We start from the raw sequence: 11,005 nt of genomic DNA, 5'->3' as shown, positions 1-11,005 counted from the left end.
CCAGTGGGCATCAGTGTCCACTATTCCACAAAGCCCTCCTCAGCCTGGAGCCACGGGGCCACCCTCATGGAAGGGGAGGCACTTCTCTGACCATTGGCCGCTCTCCCCCGGGATGGCCGCCAAGTATCTGATGAGAACTCACAAGGAGGATGGACAGACAGAGCCTTGGCATCCCCCTTCCCCTAGTAGATAAAGAGACAGAGGGCAAAAGTGTGGTCCAGATGGGATTCAAAGAGCCATTGGTCAGCAGGAGAGGGCCGACAGGCACAGGTGGGCAGGAGAGAGGGAGTTCCAGGAGTGGTGGCTGGGACTCACCTGGCCAGGATGTGGAGGCCTGAGTAGCTGTGGGAAGAAAGGGACAGTCAGACACCAAGCTCTCAGGTGCCCGGCCCAGATCCCGGGTTGGTGACCCTCAGCTTCTACACACAGAACTGAAGCTGTGCACATGGCGTTGGGGAGGACACAGCAGTGCTGCCCCGAACCTCGCAGTCCTTCCAAAGCCACGCCCTCTGACCCTTTGCCATGGCCTGCCTCCTGGAACCCAAGGACTTCCTGTCCAGTGTATGGAAGCCAGTGTCATGCCTGGGACAGGCTATCAGGGCCTTGCTGTTGACCCCAGAAAGTGAACAGGGAGTGACCCCAACAAATGGGGTCAATCAATGTGCACACTGATGTTTCAGCCTTGACCCATTCTGATATTGAGACTTTACACCAATTTCTAGAGTTTTCCATGGGGTCCTAATACCCCATCCCCAAGGCCCCTATTGGCTCCTTCAGGTGCCCTGATGTGGGCTCAGGGAGGGCACAGGCCAGGATGCTGCTCAGAGGTGTGCACCTGCCTCGCTGGGCCCCGCAGCCCGAATCCCAGCGCCTGAGCCTGGCCAGGGACCAGTGTGGCTTGGGGGGGGTTTGGGGGTGGGCCCTGGGCCTGGGCGGCTGGACTCCCTGAGGGTGGGTCACCGAGCCCCACCTTGGAGCTCCGGGGAGGGGCACAGCCCGTGGCCAGGACACCCTGCAGCCCGAGGCCTTGCTCAGAGGCCCTGGGCGCTGAGCACCCCATCTCTCATCCTGCACCTCTCCCCGGTCAGGGTGCGGGGGGGGGGGCCCACAGGGATCCCACGTGACAAGCGCTCGCTGGGCCCCGCAGCCTGAATCCCAGCGCCTGAGCCTGGCCAGGGACCAGTGTGGCTTGGGGGGGTTTTGGGGGTGGGCCCTGGGCCTGGGCGGCTGGACTCCCTGAGGGTGGGTCACCGAGCCCCACCTTGGAGCTCCGGGGAGGGGCACAGCCCGTGGCCAGGACACCCTGCAGACCGAGGCCTTGCTCAGAGGCCCTGGGCGCTGAGCACCCCATCTCTCATCCTGCCCCTCTCCCCTGTCAGGGTGTGGGGGGGGGGCCCACAGGGATCCCACGTGACAAGCGTTACCTTCCGTGGTTGCTGTCAGGGTCTCCTCCGTGGAAAGCAGAGAAGCTGCAGAGCAGAGGGAACAGGTCAGTGCTGGGGCCTCCTGGAGGGTGGTCCTCCACCCGGGCTCTGAGGCAGGTGCGGGCGGGAGACCCGATGCCACCCCTGCAGCGAGGCTACGCCCCCTCCTTGTGAGGCGGAACTCACCCTCTGCCCTCTGCCCTCTGCAGGCCCTTGATCAATGCCCGGACGCCACAGGGGCCCTTGGCCCATCACCACCCTCCCCTCCTGCGCTTCCTTCCACAGAATCCACCACAGAACCCGCCGACTCCCGCCCTCATTCACAACAGGGGACTCGAGTACCAAGTGCCCAGCCCTGCGGCTCAGACACCCTCGGACGGCAGGAGTCTACCCCCACCCCCTCGAGATATTCCTGAGAGGGAGGCCTCGCCCCCAGGAGGAGGGGCCGTTTCTGAACATGCACCCTCTGCACTAGCCGGTGTGGCTCAGTGGATAGAGCGCTGGCCTGTGGACTGAAGGGTCCTGGGTTCGATTCCCGGTCAGGGCACAGGCCCGGGTTGTGGGCTCGATCCCCATGGGGGGCGTGCAGGAGGCAGCCCATCCATGATTCTCTCTCATCATGGATGTTTCTCTCTCTCTCTCCCTTCCTCTCTGAAACCAATAAAAATATATTTTTTTAAATGAGAAAAGAAAAGGGACAGCGATTCCTGCCCTTGAACATGGAAGGAGGTGTGACTGGGAGCGGCGGGTGAGCTGCACAGCATCATGTGTGTGGGCCCGGCGTTAGGACCAGCAGGGGGCGCTGTCCGCAGCTCGGTCGGGGTGCCTGGCCAGGCGAAGGGGGCCCTACCTGAGCACAGGACGCCGGCGTCTTCCCTGTGTCCGCACGCGTGGTTGTACCAGCCGCCGTGGGGGCAGCTGGGCAGGCCCTGGTACAGGACCTCCACCCGGCCCTGGCACCGGTCCGCGCCGTTCACCAGCCTCAGCGGCAAGCCTGCATGGACAGGGGAAAGCCATCGTCCCTGCCCGGCCAGCGTGGCTCAGTGGTTGAGCGTCGACCTATGAACCAGGAGGTCAGGGTTCGATTCACGGTCAGGGCACAGGCCCGGGTTGTGGGCTCCATCCCCAGTTGGGGGGCGGGCAGGAGGCGCCCAATCCGTGATTCTCTCTCATCATTGATGCTTCTCTCTCTCTCTCTCCTTTTCCCTTCCTCTCTGACATCAATAAAAATATATTTAAAAAAGGAAATGAAAACATTTCTTAAAAGAAAAGAAAGCCATGGTCTTTGCTGGGACTGGCCTCCCGCCCCCTCTTCCCCTCCCCTCTCTGCACAGCCCGCCTCGCTCACTGCCTCCTCTCCTCTCTGGGGACCTGCCTCCCCTGCTGTCCCAGCAGCTTCTCCGTCTCAGCCCCCTCTCAGCCCCCCAAGGACCTGCCCATGGGCTCTGGGAGCTCCCCAGAAAGAGGACCCCACACCCGCCTCCCCAGCCCGGGGGCTCCACACAAGGGTTCAGTGGCCACTCAGCCTCCACCACCAACGGCTGCAGCGCAGAACTGGCCGGCCCAGCCAGGGGCCACCCCTGGGAGCACAAGTAAAAGCCATAGAAAAGGCCTCACCGTAGTCATAGCCTTCAGTCTGCGTGGCCCACCGCCCTGGAGAGAGACAAAGGCATCTTAGCAGGGGGGGTCCCCTGTTTGCAAAGGATCCACAGCCCCAGGCAGTGGCTGCGCTTCCCCTTACAATCCGCCAGGGGGCGCAGAGGTTCCACCGTGGGTCTGCTTGCCTCCAGCATCCTTGCTCAGGGTTTTGTGATTCTGGATCAGTGGTTCTCAACCTTCCTAATGCCGCGACCCCTTAATACAGCTCCTCATGTTGTGCTGACCCCCAATTTCATTGTTACAATTTGACCATAATTAAAGCATAGTGCTTAATCACAAAAACAATACGTAATTATAGATGTGTTTTCCGATGGTCTTAGGCGACCCCTGTGAAAGGGTCGTTCGACCCCCAAAGGGGTCGCGACCCACAGGTTGAGAACCGCTGCTCTAGATGAAAACAAACGGGTTGGGTGTGGGATGTTCCCTTCGTTGAGGTGGGATAAGTGGGTCTCTCCGCCAGGCGCCCTCACGCCGCATTCACCGTCCTGGGGTGAGCTCTGTGCTCAGAGCCGGGGCTGGGCAAGCGAGCGGTCGCACTGGGGCCAGGGTTCCCCGCGGCAGCGAGTCCGCCCTGCAGTGTGGAACGTGAGCAGAGTCCGCTGGGGGACCGCTACATGAGTGAATGTGTAAAAAAAATGTTAAACTATTTTTAAAAATTGATTTCCGAGAGAGGAAAGGAGACGAAAAGAGAGAGAGAGACATCAATGATGAGAGAGAAACATCATCCATTGGCCCCCACCTGCACGCCCCCCAGTGGGAATCGAGCCTGCAACCCGGCCTGTGCCCTGGCCGGGAATTGAACCCTGACCTCCTGGTTCCTAGGTTGACGCTCAACCCCTGAGCCATGCCGGCCGGGCCAGGGCACTGATTTTTTAAAAAAATATGTTTGTATTGATTTCAGAGAGGAAGGGAGAGGGAGAGAGGCAGACGTCAAGGGCGCTGATTTTTAAGGTGTAATCGTGGAGGCGATTCTGAGCGTTTCCTAACACGAAACCTCAGATCGCGTGAGAGAGCTTTATGGGCATTCGCTCAGTTCATCCTCAAAACAGCCCCTGGGGAAACGGAGGCTGGGGAAGGGGACCCGAGACCAGCTGGCGAGTGAGGGCCCGGGCGGGACTCGGACTCAGGCGGCCCCTCTGAACCGCCTCCCTATTCTGCCCCCTGGTATATATTTCCGTGACCTTTGAACGATTTGGTCCAATTATGGCCTGTCCTGGGGACAAGAACCGGAGGAGGAAATAGAGAGACGTTACCAGCCGAAGCAGAGGTGTCCTCCGTTCCCAGGAGACCCGCGAAGAAACCTAGGGAAGCAGAGAAAAGGTGTGATCACACCCAGGGAGCCGGGGTCATGCGCTGCCCCCCTGCCCCTTCCCGCTGACTGGACGCCCGTGGGCAGCCCAGGGCGAGGGGGCAGAGGTCTTAGGGAGAAGGGTGGCAGGGCAGAGACTAGCATGGAGACGCGTTAGAGGAAGGGACTGGGACCCAGCAGGGCCGTCCTTCCCGTCCTACATCTGAAACCAGCAGAACCCCGCAGCCGTCCCAACCCCGCGTCCTGGGGTGGCCCCGGTCCCCACTGCGGCCCCGCCCGGAGTTTAGGGTTACCGGTTGGCACAGACGTCTCCCTAGACGAGATCACCGTCACGTCTTCTGTTACTTGTGTAACTGAAAATACAAAGAAAAAAGGTCGAGTGAGAACCCCTAAAAGCAGGCCTTCCGTCGGGCCCCCCACTAAGCGGAGGAGCGAGGGGCTGCACCTGGCGGCTGGCTGGGCCTGTCGTGTGATTAACTCACTGGGCGTGGAGGACTGACCCCTGCTGCCCAGGCACCACCTGGAGGTGCGAGAAGGGAGGGTCCGTGTCCGCGGAGCTCAGAGGCCGCTGGGCAGCCCGGCAGGGGGGACCCGTGAGGCAGGAGCCCCAGCCGCACCACCTGGAGGTGCGAGAAGGGAGGGTCCGTGTCCGCAGAGCTCAGAGGCCGCTGGGCAGCCCGGCACGGGGGGGACCCGTGAGGCAGGAGCCCCAGCTGAGCAGCGGTGAGTCCAAGCATGTTTGTATGTTTTAAGTTAAAAGGAAATATTTAAAACGTGCACGTATCCTGTCTGGCAGGCGTGGCTCAGGGGTTGAGCATCCACCTAGGAACCAGGAGGTCACGGTTCGATTCCCGGTCAGGGCACATGCCTGGGTTGTGGGCTCGATCCCCAGAGAGGGGAGTGCAGGAGGCAGCCGATCCATGATTCTCTCTCATCATTGATGTTTCTCTCTCCCTCTCCCTCCCTTTCTCTCTGGGATCAATAAAATTATTCTATTTAAAAAAGAAGGAAAGGAGGGTGTCCCCAGCTGGCCCGCTGGTGGCTCCATGCGGTGCAAACACCTCCCCGCGGCCTGGGCGACAGGAGTGACAGAGCCAGAGCCGCCTGCTGAGCGCCCGCTGAGGGTCGTGCAGGGGCGGCTTCCAGCCCATTGTCCGGGCTCACCCCACGGCCACGCGGAGACCTAGCGCCCTTCTCGATCCCCAGAGAGGGGAGTGCAGGAGGCAGCCAATCCATGATTCTCTGTCATCATTGATGTTTCTCTCTCTCCCTCCCTCCCTTTCTCTCTGAAATCAATAAAATTATTCTATTTAAAAAAGAAGGAAAGGAGGGTGTCCCCAGCTGGCCCACTGGTGGCCCCATGCGGTGCAAACACATCCCCGGGCCCTGGGCGACAGGAGTGACCTAGCCAGAGCCGCCTGCCGAGCACCGCTGAGGGCCGTGCAGGGGCGGCTTCCCGCCCATTGTCCAGGCTCACCCCACAGCAAGCGGAGGCCTCGTGCCCCTTCCTCGCTGCAGGAGCCTTTCTGAGACCAGCGGCCCCCGGCCTCGTCAAACCACGACCCTGGCCATTCTCAGGCGGAAACAACCAGAAAAGCGCTTCCTTCCCAAATCCACGCGAGTGGGGTTTGCCCGTGAGCTGAGCAGACGCAGAGGAGACAGTACCTGCGTGGAGGACGCGGCCCAGCAGCAGACACATTCCCAGGGTGATCCTGGGGAGCCCCATGGTGCCGGCTCTGCTGGGAACACGGACGCCTCGATATTTATGGGTTCCAGCCGCCAGGAGGCGTGTCCAGGGCATGACCTTCCTATTGATGCCATAAATCAACATGAGGAAGCGTAACGGTCCCGGCTGAGCTGTGGGAAGACGAGGGTGTGTGCGATCGATGCCGCTCGGATCATCTGGCTGCTCCCCACCTGCCACCGCGCGGACCTGAGGGACCCGCTTCCAACTTCCTCCTGGCGCGTGGCCCTCGGGGCCCTATCTTCGCACCCGAGGACTCGGTGAACTCGTGGGAAGGCGGCCCGGCCCGAGCAGGATGTGGGCTGCTGGGCAAACAGCCCTGGTGCCAAAGGGAAGGCCCCTCTCTGGGCCGGGCGGGCCTGGCAGGGCAGCGATCTGACCCCTGGCCTGGGAGAGCCAGGGCGACATTCACGCAGACGGGGCAGGAGGAGGCCGGCAAGTCCACGGAGGCAGAGGCTATGGCCAGGCGAGCAGCAGCCCCGGCGTCTGGACCTCACACTATTCCCATGGCACAGGGCCGAGGACCGGGGCTCCAGCCGGGCCACCTGACATCTCACGGGGTTTCGGATCCTGCTCTTGGGGGTCATGGGGCTGGGACGGACCTCGCAAACCCACAAAACCAGCCCTGACCTCCCCCTGCCTTGTGCACAGCCCTTCTCCTGGTTTTTTTGTAAACACTACTTTTAAATATATTGATTTCAGAGAGGAAGGGAGAGGGAGAGAGAGAAACATCAATGATGAGAGAGAATCATGGATCAGCTGCCTCCTGCACACTCCACACTGGGGATCGAGCCCCTAACCTGGGCCTGTGCCCTGACCGGGAATCAAACCCTGACCTCCTGGTTCATAGGTCGATGCTCAACCCCTGAGTCACACTGGCTGGGCTATTTATTTATTTATTTTTTATGGAGGAAAATTATTGTGTGTTTTTTGTTTTTATTGTATTTATTTATTTAATTTTTAAAGTATTTTTTATTGGTGATAGTATTACAGATATCTCCCCCCTCCCCGCTTGAGGTATTAACGCCACTTGCTGTGGGAACCTGCAGAAAAGCACCCAAATCCGACGGCAGGAGCAGTTTCCCTGAGACGGGAACCCCTACAGGAGTCACCACACCCAAGAGGGGGGAGACCGGACGGGGAACCAGGCCTGAGTGAGCACGAGGCACGAGGGTCCCGCCAGCAGACCCTGAGCCGCCGTGGACAGCCCGGCTCGGACCGGGAACGTCGTCCCGAGAGCGGGCGCGATTTCCCCATCGCACGCCTTCCCACGGCTGACCCGTCCTCGCTCCCTGTGGTTAGCAGTGAAGCCCTAAGACAACAAAGGATTGGGAGCTTTTGTTCAGCAGAAGCAGAGAAGGAAGTGGAGGGAGCCCAGCTGTCAGTCAAAGCTGCCAGGCGTGTCCCGGGGGGACGGGGTGGTGTCCCCGCATCAGGAAGGTCTCGGACCAGGAAGAATACACTGGGCCACCTGCCACCAGGTGAGCCCTTTGCCGCCAGGGCCCACCTGTCCCGGGAGCTCTGTGTGGGTCACAGACCCCGTACAGACAGGACTTCCTCTTGTGGGGAGAGGGGGCCCCTGGGGGACCCCCAGCAGAGCAGCTCCCTCCCAGGAGGCCCCCTTCTCCCTGCCCACCATCCAGAGCATCATCAACAGCACGGCCAGGGGAGGAGCGGGGCCAGAGCGCCGCTCACGAACGAAAACCGCCGCGAAGAGCAGGACGCTGAGCCGGGCTTCTCCCCGAGACGTTTGAAAGCTTATTCGCACGCCCTGACCAGTGTGGCTCAGTGGATAGAGCGTCGGCCTGCGGACTCAGGGGTCCCGGGTTCGATTCTGGTCAAGGGCATGTACCTGGGTTGCGGGCACATACCCAGTGGGGAGTGTGCAGGAGGCAGCTGATCGATGTTTCTCTCTCATCGATGTTTCTCTCTATCCTTCTCCCTTCTTCTCTGTAAAGAATCAATAAAATGTATTTTTAAAAAAAGAAAGAACGCTTATTCGCAGAGATATGCACCCCCACGCTCACTGCGGCCTTCTCCACGCGGCAGGACAGGAGACAGCCGGCGTGTCCTTCGATGGGGCGGATGCAGAGGGGCACATGCACGCTGGAAACACTTAGCTCTCAGCCGCGAGGAAAGGGGAAACAGTGCCATTTGTGAAACGTGGGTGACCTTAGAACGAACATCAAGCGAAACACGTCAGACAGAAAGTCCGGAGCCACGTGGTTTCACCCACATGTGGGATATAAAACTGAGACTCAGACACAGACCGCAGTGTGGCGGTTACCAGAGGGGGCGGGCAGTACAGGGCCAGCCCTATGGTGACACAGGGCCGTGGCCGTGGGTGGTGGGCACACGGTGCCGTCTACAGAGCATGTGTCGTCGAGCTGCGCACGTGAAGACTGTGTGGTTTATTAATCACCCAGAGGCCCAGTGCACGAATTCGTGCACAGCTGGGGTCCCTTGGCCTGGCCGGCTATCGGGGCTGATCGGGGCTGGCTGGCCGAGGGGAGGTTGGCTGTGGGCTCCCCTGCATTGAGCATCTGCCCCCGGTGGTCAGTGCATGCCATGGCTACCGGCCGGTCGTCTAGTTGTAACAGTTGCTTAGGCTTTTATATATATAGATGTCCCCCGTACATGTAACTGTTAACAAAGAGCAACAGGGAGAAGGGCCTCACACAGGCTGCCACCATTTATTTAGTAAAACTAACAATAGCCCGGCCGGCGTGGCTCAGTGGTGGAGCATCGACCTACGAACCAGAGGTCACGGTTCGATTCCCGGTCAGGGCACAGGCCCGGGCTGCGGGCTCGATCCCCAATGTGGGGCGTGCAGGAGGCAGCCAATCCATGATTCTCTCTCATCATGGATGTTTCTCTCTCTCCCTCTCCCTTCCTCTCTGAGATCAATAAAAATATATTTTAAAACATAAATTAAAAAGGGGTCACAGGTCGCCCCCCGGCTGAGAGCCAGCTGTGCCCAGTGCACTCAGGTGGCAGGTGTGGCCGGGGACCCGGAAGCTGCCCTGGGGTCAGGTGGCAGGTGTGGCCGGGAAGGTGCCCCAGGCCCCCCCTGGAGAGCGGGGCCACATGGGGCTCGGGAAGCCGTCAGACCCACCGCTTTGCTCACCCGCAGCCCTGCCAGCCTTGCCGTGGCCGTGACGAGTGGTGTTGAAACAACAACAAAGACTCAAATCCAAGGAAACTGGAACAAAGGAAGGGGCTCTGAGGACGCAGGGCAGTGACGAGCCGCAGCTCTCGCCAAACCAGAGGAACAAAAGTGCGAGGGGTCAGCCGAGCCCGAGAGCCGCGGCCAGAATGGGCCCCTTGTGCGCGGCCGGAGGAGGAAGCCAGGCTGGGGCCGCCCCGCAGGTGAGTTCCTTGAGTGAGAAGGGGTTCATTCACATTTCCTTCTTCCTGTTACACACGAGGCCCCCAGAGCCAGCGTGTGTGAGTGTGTGCGTGCATGTATGGTGCCTGTGTGTGCATGAGTTTGTGTGCAAACATGTACATGCACGCATGATGCCTGTATGAATTTGTCCATGTGCATGCACACATGTACATGCATGTATGGTGCCTTGAGTGCATGAGTGTGTGTGTGTGTGCGTGAGTGCGTGCATGAATGAGTTTCTGCATGTCTGTTTGTGTGTACACATGTACGGTGCCTTGTGTGCATGCATGTACATGTATGTATGGTGCCCGTGCGTGCATGAGTGTGTGTGTGTGCGTATGTGTGCACATGCATTCCCCAGAAGACACCTGACTGACCACTTCAGCGGTGGAAACTGTAGGCACCGCACACCCAGCCTGCACCCACACCCTGTAGGCACCGCACACCCAGCCTGCACCCACACCCTGTAGGCACCGCACACCCAGCCTGCACCCACACCCTGTAGGCACCGCACACCCAGCCTGCACCCACACCCTGTAGGCACCGCACACCCAGCCTGCACCCACACCCTGTAGGCACCGCACACCCAGCCTGCACCCACACCCTGTAGGCACCGCACACCCAGCCTGCACCCACACCCTGTAGGCACCGCACACCCAGCCTGCACCCACACCCTGTAGGCACCGCACACCCAGCCTGCACCCACACCCTGTAGGCACCGCACACCCAGCCTGCACCCACACCCTGTAGGCACCGCACACCCAGCCTGCACCCACACCCTGTAGGCACCGCACACCCAGCCTGCACCCACACCCTGTAGGCACCGCACACCCAGCCTGCACCCACACCCTGTAGGCACCGCACACCCAGCCTGCACCCACACCCTGTAGGCACCGCACACCCAGCCAGAGTGCAGACAGACATCGCGTGAGGACGTAACACAAAAGCCTCGCTCTCGGCTGGACATGCGCTCGGCCTGTCCCTGACCTCAGGTCACACACGCCCTCTGGGTGAGGCTCAGCCGTCGCTGCCCCACTTCACAGGCGGAGAAACTGAGGCCCCCCCCACCCAGAGGTGAAGCACTTACACCCAAGATCCCGGGGCCTCAGTGAGGGGCGTGCGGAGGGCTAAGGGCTGAGCCCACTGAGCCCCCATGACGCCCCTCGCTCTCCCCGCTGAGCCCCCGCTGCCATCTCCTGCTTCTCTCCTGGCTGCTCTCCGCTCTCCCCTCCTGGCCTGGGTGAGGGTTAAGCCTCACCTGACCTGACCGTCCATGTTCTCAGGAATCCCCTGTTCAGCTTTGGTCCCTTCTCTCCTCAGAACCCAGGGGGAAGGGAGAAAGCTACACACTCCGCAGAGGGGGGCTGTGTCCCCCACATCCACAGAGGGGGGCTGTGTCCCCCACACCCGCAGAGGGGGGCTGTGTCTCCCACATCCACAGAGGGGGGCTGTGTCCCCCACATCCTCAGAGGGGGGCTGTG

General features: G+C 60.8%; 1 protein-coding gene across 1 annotated transcript in view; it reads right to left on the bottom strand.

The window, feature by feature from the left end:
- Nucleotides 1-6,150, bottom strand: part of LOC102245419 (deleted in malignant brain tumors 1 protein) — a 30,938-nt gene extending 24,788 nt beyond the window's left edge. The window contains exons 1-7 of the mRNA XM_014541128.1: nucleotides 6,058-6,150; nucleotides 4,686-4,745; nucleotides 4,337-4,384; nucleotides 3,042-3,077; nucleotides 2,275-2,418; nucleotides 1,425-1,469; nucleotides 316-342 (exon numbers count right to left, since the gene is read on the bottom strand). Coding sequence (XP_014396614.1) covers nucleotides 316-342; nucleotides 1,425-1,469; nucleotides 2,275-2,418; nucleotides 3,042-3,077; nucleotides 4,337-4,384; nucleotides 4,686-4,745; nucleotides 6,058-6,118 — 421 coding nt within the window. The 5' untranslated portion in view covers nucleotides 6,119-6,150. The remainder of the gene's footprint in view (nucleotides 1-315; nucleotides 343-1,424; nucleotides 1,470-2,274; nucleotides 2,419-3,041; nucleotides 3,078-4,336; nucleotides 4,385-4,685; nucleotides 4,746-6,057) is intronic.
- Nucleotides 6,151-11,005: the final 4,855 nt, after the last annotated feature.

The sequence above is a fragment of the Myotis brandtii genome, unplaced genomic scaffold, assembly GCF_000412655.1.
Source record: "Myotis brandtii unplaced genomic scaffold, ASM41265v1 scaffold2636, whole genome shotgun sequence".
Taxonomy (NCBI): Eukaryota; Metazoa; Chordata; class Mammalia; order Chiroptera; family Vespertilionidae; genus Myotis; species Myotis brandtii.
This window is presented reverse-complemented; position numbering and strand designations above follow the sequence as displayed.